This window comes from Heptranchias perlo, chromosome 25 (assembly GCF_035084215.1).
Source record: "Heptranchias perlo isolate sHepPer1 chromosome 25, sHepPer1.hap1, whole genome shotgun sequence".
Lineage (NCBI taxonomy): Eukaryota > Metazoa > Chordata > Chondrichthyes > Hexanchiformes > Hexanchidae > Heptranchias > Heptranchias perlo.
In genome coordinates, this window is record NC_090349.1 from 41,505,497 (window position 1) to 41,524,838 (window position 19,342).

General features: G+C 40.2%; 1 protein-coding gene across 9 annotated transcripts in view; it reads right to left on the reverse strand.

Moving 5' to 3' along the window:
* The window catches only part of arvcfb (ARVCF delta catenin family member b), a 268,627-nt gene that overhangs the window by 62,481 nt on the left and 186,804 nt on the right, over nt 1-19,342 (reverse strand). For all 9 annotated transcript variants that reach the window (XM_068006115.1, XM_068006116.1, XM_068006117.1 and 6 more), the window contains 2 exons: nt 17,454-17,953; nt 5,717-5,900 (listed from right to left, as the gene is read on the reverse strand). In XM_068006115.1, coding sequence (XP_067862216.1) covers nt 5,717-5,900; nt 17,454-17,953 — 684 coding nt within the window. The remainder of the gene's footprint in view (nt 1-5,716; nt 5,901-17,453; nt 17,954-19,342) is intronic.

Consider the following 19,342-nt stretch of genomic DNA (forward strand, 5'->3'; position numbering starts at 1 on the left):
CCTAGTCATGACTCCAATGCTTTGACAATATAGTTACTAAGCTGAGTTGGTTGGTTTTGCTGCATCGCAGAAGTTCCACTCCAAAATTTCTGCATAGAAAGTTACTGATGTCACTCAGTGAGCTACAGAGGATGCAGCATAGGCAGAGTCCTGGGAACAGGTCACCAGCTGAACCCTCAGTTTGAGAATAATGTGTGGGGACCTAAGTAGATAGGAGAAAATTGCAAAATAAACTGAAAACATGACACACTGTTTTATAGAAGCTGCAAGGAAAGCTGCTGTGTTCCAACTTTATTTCCTCTTCAGTCATATAATGGCTCCATTGTTCCCATCATAAGCCTTTGTATAATTTATGAATATAAATGCTTACTCCCTTAACAGTCATGACCCAAATATTCGCTTGCAGCAGAATCAAGCAGCCTTGATTCACTTCCGTTTCTAGTGTTTAGGCCCCAGGACAGACTCCTCTCACATTTCTGAGATTCTACAAGAGAGCATTCATAATAGGAATACAGTTGGTGTGAAACAACAGGCTCCCTTCAAAATACTAACCTCCAAGATATTTCTCATTTTTCCCTCAGTACATATTTACTTAAAACATCCACTCACATATTGTGCAGACAACATAATGGACTCCTGATAAATATATAGCTGCTTCAAGTGTAGTTTAACTGGATTTTAATTTCTCCCATTATTTGAAATGCCAGATCCAGGAATTGTACAAAGATAAAATTCTGATCCATGAAGGCCATTTTCTTAGATCCTTCAGGCCTTCAATACAGTTCAATCTGATATATAACTTCACCTGCAAATCCCCTTGCAAATAATATTGTCATAACACGTCAATATTTTAATTGAAGATACATTTTCAAAATAAAAATCAGGGATGAGGTATTACTTGCAATTGTACAATTAGTTCACAGAAATCTTGAACAATGTGCCACTTTTTTTGCCTGATCCACAATTCAACTGCTTGTACCGATGACAGTTTTACCTAGCATTCATTTGCATATCATTATCTAAGGCACTCGTCAAAGTTATTCTTACACAGTAAGGTAGCAAATACCACAGCTATAAACTGTGCTTTTGTAACATAAGCATTTAGTGCTTTTAGTGAGTTCACCTGGAAGTGGAAGTCTGGCATTTGCAAGATGCATATTGGCTATGATATAAAACCACTTGGCTCAAAATTCCACCAAATTTTCAAAGTTACAAATAAACTCTGGCAGTCCAGTGTATGATAACTTGCATTTGAATAGATTAAAAAGAGTCATCACTGGCTTTGTTAAATCATTATTCTGCGCATCTCTGGTGGGATCTCAATCGTCAGCTCAAGTAAATTATTGAAAATAATCAGACCAGCAACTGGAGGGCAGTGAGCAGCACTCTGTTCACATATGTGTTAGCCAACTTCACAGTGGCAAAAACAATTTGCAAAAACATGGTTTCCCCACTTGCACCACCCTTGTTAACTGTAGCAGCATCCTACCAAGTTGTACCATTACAACAACATGATCATACATTTCAACAAAAAATGCCCTCTGGATTCCTGCAAGTTCTCAACACAAAATGGTCTTGCTATAAGATATTTAACAGACAAAAGATGGTGTTGTTCACCTTGGAGTAAATGTGCACACTGATCATTGTGTCCTCCCCTTTCCTAAAATTTTTTTAAAAATATATTATTATTCGTTCATGGGATGTGGGTGTCGCTGGTGAGGCCAGCATTTATTGCCCATCCCTAACTGCCCTCGAGAAGGTGGTGGTGAGCTGCCTTCTTGAACCGCTGCAGTCCATGTGGTGAAGGTTCTCCCACAGTGCTATTAGGAAGGGAGTCCCAGGATTTTGACCCTGCGACGATGAAGGAACGGTGATATATTTCCAAGTCGGGATGTCTCAGCATATGTAAAAGTTCACTGGTTGTAGTGCGAGCTATTACTAGACACCGACAGCCTAATAAAAATGATTGCCCTCTTCAGAGAAAATTGTTCATGGCTTATTAAACCCATAATTTCAGAGATAACCTTGAGACAGCAGAAGTGCACTATTAACCAATTGAAACATTTTAACATCTAATCATTTCCCAACCCCTTCCTTTCATACCCACACTGATATCCAGAGATTTAACCATCTAAGGGACACAATGACCAGCCAATAAAATGTGCTGAAGCATGTTGAGAAGAGGAACATCTGTCAATTTTTCTTATCCATAAACTAGAATAATTTGCATCCACTTGGGTACTATCCTGAGATCAGTAACTCAATGTCTGAAGGAAGTCCCAGTGTAAATTTTAGTTGAAGCTGGAAATTGAACACACTCTGTTGCACAGTAGAGCTTGCAAAATATTTCAATGCAATTTCTGGCAGTAATCAATTGAAAGGTGATTGCTTTAAAAGAAATATCAAGAAACTGGAGTGTTTATTGATCGCTTTCACAGGTATCAAACTAGCAGTCAATAGTATTACTTTTTAAATGCGATTCAATCTCAGTGGCTAAATGCAGCATCCAATATAGTACTGAGCAATACAAGCCACGAGGAACTACCAGGGCTACACTTGTAAGAAGTTATTATTTTGACTGTAAAAACGTGAGAAAGATTAAGTTGCATGAAAAAAGATCCTAACTACTGGTCTATGTGCCAAAAACCCTGTGCACCAAATTGGTCACCGTGTCTTGCAAACATACCTATGAAGTATATCTGCCAGATTCGAATTAGGAGTCAGTTTTTAACGTCCACCTGGTGCTCTGTGCTTTCTGCCTTGCTCACCATAAAAATTCATAGGAAAAAAAAAAGTGATTGAGACAAGCAAAAGTTGCCCTATCCAGACAGCATTACAAATGGTGCAGTTACTCTCAATCAACTGAAATAGATTAATTTGTTTAGCCTGGATTAAGGTACCAGAATTCTATATTTAAAAAGTCCTCTCATTTTTACATTCTAAAAATAGTTCATTTGCTAGCATATGACGTAATTGCAAACCAGCCAGTTACAACAAAATAGCTCTCTGTAACCTATGCAAAGTTGCTGATGTACATGGGTAGTTTACCATAGATTTTGTCCTTGGCCACTCAAATTCTGGCACACCATAATAACTGCTACATAACATGATTCCAAAACATTTCTGACCAAATTACGCACCTAGTTTTAAAAAAAATCTTGTGTACCAAAACATAATTTTCTTGCATTATTTAAGGAATGCTAGAGTACAGACACACTCAACTGAGCTAAATGCAATAACATTTTTAACCAGTGTGCAAATGTCACATGATCAGCGACTGCATGACCAAATGTCCAGGAATACCCTAGAATTGGCAACCTTAATGCCCATGGATCTGTACCTCAGCACTTGGGGAGTGTGAAGAAAAATAATTTTAAAAAGCTTGGCAACACTATTTTCCTCCTTTTTTCCATCCCTGTGTATCACACACTACTCAGAGGGCAGTCTGGTGATGTTTTCACAATCCAGTTTTACGCCATTGATACATAGGAGGCACTCTGGGCAACTTGCTGTTCAACTTTCCTCGATCTACACGTTTCGTGCAAGGGCTCTTGGCAGCATTCATGGGTCAGGGTTTCAGTGAAAAGAGAATAGTAGATGTAAACTTCCATCTTAACCAGTGAGATTAACATTCAACAAATTAAAGTGGAATTAAACCATAACTAGATGTCAACTAAGCTGCTTTTGCCCATCAGTGCACATGTCCAATACCACAACTGAAGACCATTAAGGAAGGTGTATTTCTGAATATGTCCCTTGCATGACCCCACAGTTGCACAGATCATTGATGAAGTCCAATCACTGTTTATTTTAATATCCACCTAGAATGCTGATTAAACCTGATTGGCCCGTCAAGCCTGTGCCAGTCAAATAGCCTCCTTCTGTGCTGTAACCATTCTATGATTCTATGACATGAAAGGTGTGCCTCGTCTGCAATGTTCTCTTTCAGTTTATATGTACCAGTGGACCCAAAACAGCTATCAAAAGTAACTAAGATAATGAAGTAATTATCTAAACATCCTGAGAGTCTTTATACAATACAGTGATCAACACATATTGCAAGACTGCGCTACGGTTCAAACAAGAACAGTACAGACCAGAAAAGGAAGGAAAATAAGTTTAGACATGTGGTAATGATTTACAGGTTTGAGCACTATGTGAACAAAAATAATTGAAACAGTAAGGCATAAACATCACATTAGCGAGACAAGTCTTGTGAAAATATACCATTTTTATACAGGTGCCAATTGCTACCATATCACTTTACAAAATGGCGATAGCTTTTGTATTTCTCTATTTATTATGGCTACAAAGTGGGCAAAAACCAATAGATTTCTATGAAAAAGTATGTAGAAGCACAAATAATACCAAGCTGCATTAGCTAAGGTCAAGGAGTCAATGTTATCCACCTCTGTGCCCCGCCTCCCCCCCAAAAAAGTGAGCAGCCTCGGTTGATTAAAACAAGAACTTAATTAAAAAGATTATATGATCCTAGAACACTGTCAAAGCCACGAATTCAATTAAAGGAATCTTGAGAAAGACTAACAGGCGGGGTGGATCACTTGTGAATGTCTGAGCTGCATATGACATTGGAGTTGAGCTGAATCCCATTGTTGAAACTATGGTAATTAGAGCATAAAAGTCTGCACTATGCAAGAGTAGGTAAGCTGTCTAGGTTGGCAGAACTTCGCAGTCAACAACTGAGACATAAATAAAGCTAACCATCGAACAGGGAAGCAGCCAAGCTCTGGACCTTCTGAAGGAAAAGGCATCTAAAGATCACGCCGAGGGGAATTTGACCACCCAAGACTAGTTCTCCAATTACACCAGTGCTAGCATGAGATTTCTCGGTTTACGTTAACTTAGGAAACAAAACTCACCTAAGCTTGTAATCGAAAGAGCAATATCTGTACCTCTCATCAAAAAAAAATCTGTTTCTGTCTCCTCTGTTCTCGGGATCCCCTTTTCTAAATCTTAACTAATATTAACCAACTATCTGTAAAGTAACACCCTATTATAACAGATATGGCAATATTACCAATAATTTTGGGAGAAGCCAGAGAAATAATTTTCAACAGACACTTTCCTCAAAGGGATAGAAGCCCAGAATGGTAACTGAAAATTCTCAAGTTTTATGAACTCATGTTTATACAAAAACTGGGGGAAGAATAGCAACATGCTAATCACTCATCTCAAAATGCATACATTCACCAGACTTCCTGTAACGTCATTGTGAAGAAAGACTTGCATTTCTATTGCGCTGTGTCACATAACCGAGTAGAATCTCAAAGCACTTCACACAAATCACTATCAAAAGGCAGTTTGGGGGCCAACATGGCAGCCAATTTGCACACAGCAAGATCGCACAAACAGAAGAGATGAATGACCAATTTATCTTTTTTGGTTGTTGGATGAATACTGGCTAGTATACTGTGAGAAACTCACTGTTTTTCTTTGAAAAGTGCCATGAGATCTTTATCATTCACCTGAACAGGCAGCTGGGACCTTGGCTTAACGCATCCTCAATGAAAGCACTTCCTGCAGTGCAGTACTGCTGGAAGTGTCAGCTTCGATCCTGTTGTGGTGTGGGATATTAACCAGCAACTTTGACTCCAAAACTAGAGAGCTACCATCGAGCTAAGTTAATACGAATACAGAATCAAACTCGCGTAGCAATGCAAGAACACTTAAGAGATGTGAAGGAAATCGCATTCACCTTAGGCACCCCGATGTGTTTTTGAAGACTGTTGTCCATTCAGCATCACGTGGCTTGGAATCTTCATTGGGTTCGTTCTCCCAGCCCGAATGAGGGATGATGATCTCATTTGTTAGAGTCTGAAGGCCATGATTAATAATCACAATTTTGAGTGGTTCATAGGAAGACAAGTTCCACAGTGTGCCTACAAAAGAGAAAAGTCATAACTTCTTTTGACAGCTTAAAAACAATTGTGGGCAATAAAACATTTCCACAGGCTGAACTGTGGGCTTGAACTTAACGCCTGTTGTGTGAAACCAAGAATATTTTGGCAAAGCTTGTATGCTGCAACAAACAGAGGGGATCTCATTGAAACAGACAATTCTGATGGGGCGAGACAGACTGGATGCAGGGAGGATGTTTCCCCTGGCTGGGGGGGTCCAGAACGAGGGGTCACAATCTCAGGATACGGGGTAAGACATTTAGGACTGAGATGAGGAGAAATTTCTTCACTCAGAGGGTGTGAACCTGTGGAATTCTCTACCACAGAAGGCTGTGGAGGCCAAGTCATTGAATATATTTAAGAAGGAGCGAGATAGATTTCTAAACACAAAAGGCATCAAGGGTTAATGGGGAGAGCACGGGAATATGGTATTGAGATAGGGGATCAGCCATAACCAAATTGAATGGCTGACTCCTCTTATTTTCTGTTTCCATGTAAATCAAAATTCCAACCTAACTATCCAACTCAGAGAATTGCTGTAAAGGAATAATCACATTCTAACTTAAAACTTCCAAAATCCAATGTCACAGTCATAACACCAAAATTGTAAGCTTGACATTTATCCAACGTGATTATACCAGCTGTACAGATATATGAACACTTTTAAAACATGTTCTGTTACAGTGTCTATTCCCTCGTTACCATCACCACACTTTGCTCTTCCTCCTCCACAATGTGACACAGCTCATCAGTGATCTTTTTACAATGTTTTCTGTACAAGTAGTAAAGTGACTTACATGCACAATTTAAAACCAATTAGCTGTCATAGCTTAAAGACTGTCTGGACCGACAGATACTCAAAACTCCAAGGATCACAACTTCAATATTTAAAATATGAATTGTCACCATTCTCAGATTTAAACTAGGTATGAGGAACAACTTGATCAGCTGGGGCTCTTCAGCCCTGAAGAGATACATCCGAGGGGATCTAAGACTCTTAGCAGAAGAGACAGGAAATCAGAAGTGCTCTCAGATACAGTAGGGGAACATACAAGAGGGTGCAGGTTCAGGGTTGCATGGAATAAGTTTAAAATGGGGACCAGGAAGTATTTCTTCAGACACTGATCAACAGCTGAAATGGGGTGGTTAAAGCCAGAATGCTTTGCTCATTTAAATACTGTTGAAGACGGCAATGGGAAGATGGCAGGCTTCCTATCATTTAATGGGAAATAAATAGGCCAAAAGGCCTTCTGCATCTGACCCCATCTTTCAAAACCTTTTCGGCTAGTGTGCAGTTTTGATTGGTAACAGAATTGAAACCAACCTCTTCCTACCCGTGTAATTTCAGGGAGGAGTTAATCTCACCCGAATACTTTTCTTTTCCACGATAAGGAAATCAAGCTTTACTTCATATTTTACACCAATCTCTCTCCTAGATTTAGTGACTTCCTTTTTTGCTTTCTTACTGGGAGTCTTTATTTAATTTTCCCTTTGGCTTCTTTAGTTTGATCACCGATTCCCCCACTGAGCAAATATTAACAATCCAGCTGCCTGAGCAGAATGAGGGCTTGGTATCAAGTACATAGAGGATTGCTTTATGTGACAGCACAAGCCATATTGTTTAGTACCTCCCACAGCTTCTGTGAAAGAACTTTTCACTAAAATATTATTAATCACAGTATCAGACATAAAATTGAACAACTGGGAGTAATGGCTTATGGAAAAATAGGCAAGTGACTCGACTTTGGGCTCAGGATTCATGACATGCTAGTCACTTCTCAGGTTACTTTTTGCATAACTGCACACTCAACCTTTAGACTCATTGTCGAACTTCTGCAAAAATACTTCCTAAAACTGAACATGTATATAAAAGAACGATTATGATACGAAATTAAGGGAACCCCCAGTTAGAGAAGGATGGACAGTTCACACAGGACCTCTCTTATACACTCATTTGCTACACATCAGAACTAGTTCATTTCCAATTATTGATTTGTTTGAAGCAAAGTAGGAGTTATCTATCTGCAATTAAAGCAAATCCAAATTGAATAATAAACTTGAAAATTAATTTGTATCTGTATAAGATAGAGCAACATAATACTCACTAGACCAAAACCAGACACTCAAGGTACCTTAGTTTTGTATTTTTTTCCTCTATCTTGACAAGCACACTAATAAAAATGTTTTCTGCAGTGATAGCACTGTACCTTTTGACTGATGACCTTGTATGAAGGGAGTTCCATTGAAATGTCCAAGGTTATATTACCCTATACTTGGTTTATATTAAATTAACTCCCAACAGAATATAATTTACTAAAGATACATGGGAAAAATGTGTTTGAAATGAAGTTTTTCCACTAACAAAAATCTGGTAAAGGAAATAATTACGCATTACCTTGTAGGTAACCCAGAGCAACTTAACATGTGTCACCCTGTTTCCAACACGTTGTGATTACTGTGGTCTACCTGAAGGCAGAGCACAATTGTTGAGGAGCCCAGAAAAGGTTGGCTCCCAAGGAAGGATATGCAGCACCCAGGCAAGAATAGGAATAAAGGAAGGGCAAGGACAATTAAAACCTTGTATATTTGTAGTAGGAAAGTGACTTAATGTGCTAAATCTGATAAATTTTACTGGATTATATCAATCCAGTAAATCTAATGGCATTTTATGTGGTTAGCATATTGAGACATATCATTTGTGACCGGCAAACATCTGAAGAACATCCATCATTCCATCTTCACATCCTCCTCCAAAGAGGCCATAGCAACACACCTACCACGGGACCAACATGGATAAAAATGTAGGAAATTTCCATGGGATTTATTGCTCAAGGTAGTAGGAAACATATTTTAAGCTCCTCTTGCCCCCACCCAAACCAACCACACAACCAAATTGGAACCAGTCTGGATTTTCAATTCTGTTTGAGCACAGATCTACCAACTCAAATGGAAGCACAGACCACAACTGTATGTTAACGAGTTACTGCAATTAGATTTCTCTTTCGGTCATGAAAAGCAACATTATTCATTTGTTAAAGGTCGTAACACAATGTGCACAAAGTGTCCCTATGAAACATAATTTTATAAGCACAATTAACATTAACTTTAATTCTTTCTAGAAATGAAAATAGTTGCAACAAAAACATTTATTCACCTTTTTAAAAAAAAAATAAACTTGACCAACTACTTACTGAGGTTCAGATAGCAACATAAGTTGCACTCTAAGCGCACACACACAGTTCAAAAAGAAAAGCACCACACAACAGTATGCAAGCAGGGTTTATATCAGTGGAAGTTGTGCTAGGAAATGGCAGGACAAAGGAGGAAGGTAAAATACTCTGCTTCTGAATTCAAAATACATTCTGTGGGGCTGGAATTCTGGAGTGTTTCAATCAATAACCACACCCAAAGACAACATCCTCCTTCCATGGTACTCGTGTGGATCCCATTTGGAACCAGCATCTTAAAACTGGGTGGAAATCACAGTGACCAATAATTTATTACAATTAATGGGTCTATTACTGCCACATTTCATCATAAAATCTATGTTCTGACTGTGTAGAAATTATGTGCTTATGAGTAATAGACTTGGACAGAAACACACTTGGATTTTTCTTGCCCTTTAAAAGGACAAATGCATTTTTCCAAAATTAAAAATAAGTTTGGTAAACCAGATTGCCAATTGCCTAAAAGAAATGTCCATTAACAATCATGTATTATCACCCACTAAGAAAGCACTACAGCAAGAGATGCAAGCACTGGGTCCTGCCAAATAATAGCACACCAACTCCATTACAGGACAAGCTGGCTGTGGATTAGTGCAATATTAAATTCAGTCAACAATAAATTCATTATTAATCCTTGGGTTTTTGCAATTCTGCAATCATCACTTTAGAGATCAAGTTCAGCATCATTCATACTTCAGTGTTCTTTTAATGTCCTCTGCTCACTAAGTCTTAATTTGAAAGTGAAGACACAAGATTTTCTTTTTTCACCTTGTGAATATGTTTCACATACTCTGCCATCTACACTTCATTTGACCCTCCTCCCAAATACTGTAAAACCAGACAATCCAAGAGGTTTTGTAAAATAAAACCAACAGCGGATCCTACTTATAACAACTGTATCTTTCAATATCTACAGCACTTTCCAAATATCATTATGGAACATGACTAAATACTTGAACAAAATAACTTGACAGAATTTGATACTAAGTGTCACAAAAACCAACAAGATGAGACCGAGAGATAGATGTGTTGTACAAGTGCATACTACCTTTCTCACAAGTTTGCCGCCATAATTGGTAATCAACGTTGGGGCTTTGCTACAGAACGAATAGTTGGGGAGTGACAGAGGGGGGCCGCGGGCACTTGGAATCTTCCTGAGACAGATCATTGAAAGAAAGTTTTAGTACTGCGAAGATTAAATTGCAGAATTAAAAGCAATGTGATGAAGTGCAGCCAAGTGTCCAACATCACCTGGTGTCTTTAGCAACCTGAACACGTTTGAACATGACCAAGCAAATTGGAAGACTGAGTGGGGGGGTTGGGGTGGGGGAAGTGATTAGATTGTTTCTTCGAGTTACAATCTCAGCCAAATTCACCACAACTCAGTCAACTGCTTTTTGTGAAACGGAGAAATATTTTGCAAAAGATTATTCCAATAATGAAAATATGTATTATGTCACATCAATTTGCATAAGCAGTTTGTAAGTTGGCTGATTTTCTGCAATAATCAAAGGGTTGCACAAATTGTATTTGCTGCTTTAAGTTCAACACCAATGATAGATTAGTCACAGAGCTACAATGACACCTTTAAGATAATTTCCTATCAGCAACAGCAAAAATCTCAAAATTTGATCTTAGCACATCTTAGATTTTGTCATTTTAAAGGCTGAAGCAGTGTACTTTTGCTAAAACTTCAGTTATACTTATTTCCATGATGTGTGCAAATATTAAATAAAAAAATGAACAAAACAATTATAGGGTACCACATTATGCTGCAGAATTGGCCCACTGAAGAGACATGACAATTCAATCATAATGCTGACCCTCAAATTTGAAGCACATTACCCTAGGGTCTGGAATAGATGCTGAGCAAATGCATTCTCAAAACATTCGAAGTGGCAGCAATAAAGTTGAGAGCAAGGGAAAAGTGTAAAAAAAAAGTACAAACTGGGAGGCAAGTAGGGATGACATAATTCCAGCTAGAAGCATCTTTTGATTTCGGTTTCTGTTCGATGGGAATTGTGGGGAGGGCACCACTAAATGGACTCTTTTCTAGAAAAGAGCAGACAGGTGACCTGATAGAAGTCTTCAAAATTATGAAGTGGCTCAGCAGGGTAGGCTTAGAAAAGATTTTTCCACTTGTGGAAGTGTGCAAAACTAGGCACCAGAAATACAAGATAGTCACCAATAAATCCAGTTAGGGATTCAGGAGAAATTTCTTTTCAAGAGTGGTGAGAAAAATGAAACTCCCTACCACATAGGTTTAGGTGAATAGCATAGATGCATTTCGAGGAAAGCTAGTTGCACACGAGGGAGAAAGGAATAGAAGGATATGTTGTTAGGGTGAGATAAAATAGTGGGAGGAAGCTCATTTGGTGCATCAACACCGGCATAGGCCTGTTGGGCCGAATAGCCTGTTCCTGTGCTGTAAATTCTATGTAATTCTATGTATACAGAGAATGCTTGCCCTACTTTCTATTCTTGCCCCATATGCAAGAAGGAAGTCTACTATTTGTGGAGTTCAGCAAACCAGGGGCAATCCCCCACAAAATCGCAACTGATTAGAATTTAATTTTCACCAAGTCCGCAAGATGCATTTTACATACTTCATGAACATTGGTTTAAACGTTAATGATAAAAATGACTTTTCAGATACACGCCCAATACATGCACCATTTGTACAATTAACCTAGAAATTTGGAGCGCATGCTAATTCCCCTCCGGAATTAAACAGTGCAAAAATAATCATTCGCAAAGCAGTTGAAGATTATAACCAATGCACAGGAGCAATAATATCTATTAAAACCAGGCTAATTTTCTTCAAGAGCCTTTTTGTAGGCAACTTTGCACACTGTCAATGGCGGCTCTAAGAAGTTCGCAGGAGGTCAGGGACAATACACTCATAATCCATGTTTTCATACCTACCACGATTGGGTTTGGGAGAGGCTAGTAGATTCTACTTAAGCTATGCATCTCCAACAGGTGGAACCCCAATTTGAAGCAGGATGTTGAGACCATGCTGTGTTCAGAATGATGGCAAACATTCACATTTAATGGTGACGTGTTGCTCACCATGCCATTGTTGTCTCACACGAGATCAGCTGTTTAATATCTTACTAGTTAGGGGAAGGGGAACCAAGAAAGGTATCTTTGGGGTTGATATGGCTCCAAGTTGATAGGTTTGAAGTCTGGGCCAAGTCAACCCTCCAGAATGGACTTCGTAATCCAATACTTCAGCTAGGTAGGAGTGCAGTATTCCAGACTACTGATTGATCAATTGGCCAGTCATTACTGAAACCTGAAAGGCAAGACCGGTAACTGGGGCCTGGGATTCTTCACACTCACCCCCAAATAACCAGCAAATCAATGGTGCAACAGATAAAGTGGTCCTGACTGGACAAGTGGCAGGAAGATAACCAGTGCTCTGAGCTCTTAAGATAGAGTTTTGTCTGCTTAACTCCAGCAGTAGTTCTGCAGAGACTGGAGGAATCCCTAAATTTTATACTGCTAACTTTCACTTTGGATAAATGGAGGTGGGAGGAAAGAGACTACGCCCCATACTGGGCAACAATTGTGCCTTTAATGTAGTAAAACGTCCAAAGGCGCTTCAAAGGAGCGTTATCAAACAAAATTTGACACTGAATCACATAAGATGATATTAAGAAAGGTGACCAAAAGCTTGATCAAAGATTTAAGTTTTAAGGAGCATCTTGAAGGATAAGTAATAAAGAGGCGGAGCGGTTTAGGGAGGGAATTCTAGAGCTTAGGGCCTATGCAGCTGAAGGCACAACCGCCAATGGTGGAATGATTAAAATTGGGAATGCGCAATTTGCAAGAACTGGAGGAATGCAGAGATCTCAAGGTGGTTATAGAGCTGGAGGAGGTTACAGAGATAGGGAGGGGCAAGTCCATGGAGGGATTTGAAAACAAGCATGAGAATTTTTATAAAATTGAGGCACAAACGGACCAGAAGCTAATGTAGGTCAGTGAGCACAGGGGTGATGGGTGAACAGGATCTGGTGTGAGTTACGATACAGGCAGCAGAATTTTGGATGAGCGCAAGTTTATGGAGGGTAGAAGGTGGGAGACCAGCCAGGGGAGCATTGGAAGAGTCAAGTCTAGAGGTAACAAAGGCATGGATGAGGGTTTCAGCAGATGAGCTGAGACGGACCGATGTTACGGAAGTGGAAGTAGGTGGTCCTAGTGATGCAGCAGACATGGTTGGAAGCTCATCTCAGGGTCAAATAGGACGCCAAGGTTGCGAACGGTCTGGTTCAGCCAGAGACAATGGCCAAGGAGAGGGATGGATTGGTGGCTAGGGAACTGAGTTTGTGGCAGGAACCAAAGATCCAATATTTAGTTGGAGGAAATTTCTGCCCATCCAGTACTAGATGTCAGACAAGCAGTGTGACATCACAGACACTAGAGGGGTCAAGAGGTGGTGGTGAGGTAGAGCTGGGTGCCGTCACAGTGTACGTGGAACCGGATAGTGTTTTCGGATGATGTCGCTGAGGGGCAGCTTGTAGATGGGAAATAGGAGGGAGCCAAGTATAGATCCTTGGGGGACTCCAGAGGTAACCGTGCAGGAGCGGGAAGAGAAGCCATTGCAGGTGATTCTCTGGCTACGACTGGATAGATAAGAATGAAATCAGGTGAGAGAAGTCCCACCCAGCTGGACGATGAAGGAGAGGTGATGGAGGAAGATGGTGTGGTCAACTGTGTGAAAGGCTGCAAAGAGGTAGAGAAGGATGAGGAGGGATAGTTTACCATGGTCACAGTTATATAGGATGTCATTTGTGACTTTGATAAAGCCCGTTTCAGTGCTATGGCAGGGATGGAAACCTGATTGGAGGGATTCAAACATGGACTTGCAGAAAAGATGGGTACGGATTTGGGAGGCGACAACACGGTCAAGGATTTTGGTGAGGAAAGTGAGGTTGGAGTTGGGGTGGTAGTTTGCAAGGACAGAGGGGTCAAGGGTAGGTCAAGAAACCGTACCTGTTTGGACATCTCAGTAGCTTGGTTGAGGGACTGAAACATGGTGATGGATTTCTGCATGTCAGACGCCAGGCTGACCAAAATAAAAATTAAAGCACAACAATGGTATTCTACTGCAGATAAATCCTGCAAGAGAAAATGATACTTAACTTCACTTGAAGTAGAAATAAAGATAGATGTTGTGATCAGCTCCTCAAAGCTCCATGTACACATTGATTTTTATAATGTGTATGGTCTACATAAATTTACTTTTAAGTACATCTGTCTCACTGTAATAAAGATGATCGGTTCGGGCAGGATTTAACACGACAACCTAAGCTGCTTTACAGAATGGTCATGGGCATATGGACTTTTCAACGACTCGTGTGAAGTGAAACAAACATAATTTATATGACCAATAATGATTTATAACTTATGCAGATAAATCACTTCAATTTTTTTTTAAAAATGAAGACATTGTACCTCAATTTATACTTTGCTGGAAATTATAAATTTTGATGTAGAGAATGCCTTCATTAAAAAAAAATTCCACACACATTAAAAGTTTGTTGACTGCATGTACTGGGGTGTTGGGAGAGGGTTGTTTTGGAAGACTAGAATTACCTTTCCTTGTCTCAGCCTGCAGCGCCAGGTGAGCTACTGTTCGAGTGGAAGAATGAATTCATAGAAAGTACAATGCACCTATTAGTTGTGTCTTGAATAGGAATCTAGACTGCTTTCTAATTCTTTTTTTAAAAAAGTAGCTGCTGAGCATTATTCTCTGATTGACATCTGTGTATCAATAATATGTTACCCACATTTGTGGTAGAGGGGTGGAACTCTGTCACAGTAGCTGAATTTACCTTCTCGCCAGTAGCTGCGAATATTGTGCATACACCTTCTGGCTCTGAACCCAAATCGACTCATTCTAGGCTGATGGTCCAATATGACACTGTGGGAATTCTGCATTGCTGCTGCTCGTCAGTTGAAAGGTTAAAGCAGGGCACCATGTCACTGTTCAACAAGACATTAAAATCCCATGGTGCTATTTGAAGAGGAGCGCATAGTTTTTCCAGTGTTTTGGCCAATAATTCTATCAAAAACAGATCAACTAGTTTACTCGTGCATTTTGCCTCTCAACAATCACTCTGCAGAAAAGTATTTTATTGCCTTTACGTAACATGACAAGGAGTTATATAAATGTAGCCCTCATTACCCTGGACAGCAGAGTTTTTTTTCTTATTCATTCATGGGATGTGGGCATCACTGGCAAGGCCAGCATTTATTGCCCATCCCTAATTGCCCTTGAGGTGGTGGTGATGATGAGCCGCCTTCTTGACCCGCTGCAGTCCGTGTGGTGAAGGTTCTCCCACTGTGCTGTTCGGTAGGGAGTTCCAGGATTTTGACCCAGTGACGATGAAGGAACGGCGATATATTTCCAAGTCGGGATGATGTGTGACTTAGAGGGGAACGTGCAGGTGGTGTTGTTCCCATATGCCTGCTGCCCTTGTCCTTCTAGGTGATAGAGGTCGCAGGTTTGGGAGGTGCTGTCGAAGAAGCCTTGGCGAGTTGCTGCAGTGCATCCTGCAGCTGGTACACACTGCAGCCACAGTGCGCCAGTGGTGAAGGGAGTGAATGTTTAGGGTGGTGGATGGGGGTGCCAATCAAACAGGCTGCAAGTCCATGTTGTAAGTACCAGTAATTAGCTGCATAAATTAAAAGAAATAAGAATGTGGTTTTAAATAGCCCTGTGTGGTCTCAAATGGCCCATGGTGCTGCACGTATAATGAATTATATTGTAGTTATTGTTTATTGGGTGAACTTTGCAGCCATTTTGCACACCATGTCCCAAACCAACAGCATGAAAGACGAGTTCATTTGTTTTGGTGGTGTTGGTTGATGGACGAATGTTGGCCAAGACTCCAGAAGAAAATATGGCACTTACAAAACTGCAGCACTCCCTCAGTACTGATGTGAAGAGTCAGCCCAGGTTACTGGAGTGTGGTTTGAACCGAGGAGGTAAGAGCCCTACTAATTGAGGCAGGCTGAAACCATCTTCAAATTGCTGCATTTTCTGACAATATAGTCATATAAACCTGATTGATACATGTCTCAATGGGCTATATTTTCTTGCATTCACTAATTTTAGCAAAAAATATAAAATGGGGAATTAAAATGAGCTAATAGAAGATACATCATGTCACATATTATTTGCAATTATCTTATTGTCAGAATTGACTTTTTGGTGGCACTTTCTGCATTTGTGGACACAAGATTGCATTTCACTGTTGTATGGAATTCAGATGGTTCACCTCATATCAGTTGCAACCAACCTAGTTAATAAGACAGTTCTTTAGAGTTCTGCCAACAGATATGCCACGATTTGACTTCCATATCTGCACTACAATCCCAATACCTAAACATAAATTCTAGGTATTTGAGGCACATTACCCATTTTGAATTTTAACTGAGGTGTTGTAAAAGTAGAATGGTTTATAATAGTGTAAACAAAGATTCATACAGGTGCACTCATGTGCCTGTTACTTGAAAAAATCCCACATTCTGCATACAGCTGTGCAATATTCATCATATCGTTGCAGGTTTGGGTTGAATGCGAAAAGATTTTCATCACAAATATAATACTATCCTTTCTCTTAATGGTAACTGCACAGCAGTGCTGGATTAAGAGAAAAGCAGCACGAACAGGCTCCTGACAACAAATCTAAAAATTGATGGGACATATGGGGAAATCTCACTAAGCTGTTGATGTAACTCGAAGTATCTGATCCAGGACTGCTGTAGAAAGCAGCTTCTAAATCAGAGATATCAATCCACAATCATAGCAATGTACCAGTAACCAGAGAATAACATGTTCATTTAAAGGGAAACAGAGTATTTTAAATATCAAGTACTTTTCCCTTTTCACCTCCTCTCCACCAATTTAATCAATGTCACCGGTAATCTCTCCCTATGCTGTCAGGGAAATCCGACTTCAGATTGCAGCCTCATGAAGACACGGCTTTTCAGATCTGCCAGCTGGCAAACAGCCACTCAGCAAGCAGATCCGTAGCATTGACAATGAACTGTATCCTTTCCTGCCTTGAACAAGGACTTTTAAAATTCACCACCAGCTGGGTACTGCTAAGCATTTGTTTGGCACTGAATTTATAGAAACTGACCATTTGGGATTGACACTCAAGGCCAAAGCAACATGCTGCTAGCTGTCAATTCTATAGAGCCATGTGCTGACAAACAAGTTCAGTGTACTGAGTGCAGTGACTTCTCATATTGAATTTCTGAAAATTATGAATAATTTCCCCACTATTCTTACCTGTAATCAATTCTCTAACTTCCATGTCATTGGTCTTCCTCAGTAATCGAACCAGGGCAGGAATTCCATCACAATTCTTGATTGCCACTTTGCTGTCATGATCTTTACCATACGAGATATTTCTCAGAGCACCACAGGCCCTACGATGGACATCTGGTTTCGGGTGATCCAGAAGTCCTACCAAAATAGGTATGCCCTTCAGCTGCCTTACTTCCTTTTTTATTTTGTCATTCTCGTAGCACAGATGCTGCAGGTACGCAGCAGCATTTGATTTAACTGGGTCAAGGTGATGGCTGAGCATTGCGATAACTTCTGGAAGATCAGGGTCCCGCCACCTGGGATCTTTCCGGATGCTGTCTATTGACGGCGAGCGTCTCCCGAGCAGGTCCAGGCTGGCCATGCTCCCCCTTTCTGGCTGAGCCAGTGGTGCATTGTACACTCCTGTCAGATACGGCATCCGATCTTCAATGATCTCTGCTTCAATGGGATCCTCATAACCTCTAAAAATAGGTACAAAATTATGGAGTCAGATCACGTAGAGTGAAGAACAGCCATTCTACCTCCCCCATGCAAAAACTGTAGTTAAATTCCATCCTGAATTTTTATTTGTCAATAGTTAACAAATGAAGCTGTTACTCAAGGGAACAAGCAAGATTTTAAATGGGTAAAGCAACAAGGAAAACTGCAAAAGCTGGAAATTGGAAATAAACTTAAGTCAGTCAGCATCGGTAAAGCGAAAGGATGTGTTGGGACTGTTCTGATGAACATGACATACTCGAATCATCATAACCTGGCTTTTCTCTTCACAGATGCTGATTGACGTGTTGCTATTTCCAGTATTTTTTTTGAACTTCAGGACTTAAAAAGGGTATGTGACCCTTGAAATCCTGACAAGTCATTAGTAGATCTATCAAAATGTTTTTTCTGCTTTATAGGCTTCAAGATAGTTTGTGATGAGTGAAGGATGGAGAGAACTTCTGCACTTGTGGCACCAATATCATTAGTGCGCGCATTAGGTCAGATACTGGATGGGCTGGATGCAGAGTTAAGCTTCCTCTACTCTGTTTCAACAATGAACCTTAACCCAAACTCAGAATAACTCTTACCACATGAATTTGAAGCCAACTCACTCAGTCTGGACTGCACTCAAATCCAGTTCCCAAGGGCCAAAAAAAGGGCAAAACCTCACTCACTGCAACATTGCCCCAGCAGGCTCCATTTGCCTGCACCCACCATATGGTCTTCTTCACACTTCAAAATTGCATCACCACAAGAACAATTTGCATTTATATGGCACCTTTAATGTAGCAGAACATCCAAGACACTTCACAGGAGTGTTATCAGACAAAATTTAACACGAGTCACCGAAGGAGATATTAGGACAGGGACTTTTAAAAGCTTGGTCAAAGAGGTAGGTTTTAAGGCGCTTCCTAAAGGAGGAGAGATGGAGAGGTTTAGTGAGGAAATTCCAGAGCAAAGGGCCGAGACAGCTGAAGACACGGCCACCAATGGCAGGGCAAAGGAAATTGTATGTAAAAGAGGCCTGAATTGGAGGAGTGCAGAGATCGCAGAAGGTTGTAGGGCTGGAGAAGATTACGGAGATAATGAGGGGCGAGGCCATGGAAGGATTTGAACACAAGGATGAGAATTTTAAATTTGAGGCGATGCCTGACCAGGTGCCAATGTAGATCAGCGAGCACAAACTCCTAACAAACTGAGGCTATCACTTTTATGCTATGTTCTAAGAACTGAAGATGTAAATTTGATATGTTTAAAATTGATGTTGAAGTGTAATCGTTAATTCCTGAACTGATAACCTTTTCTGGATTAGCTCCGATGACATAAAAATTGAAGCAGCATTTAGTAGATTCTTTTTGTCTCTGCCTAGA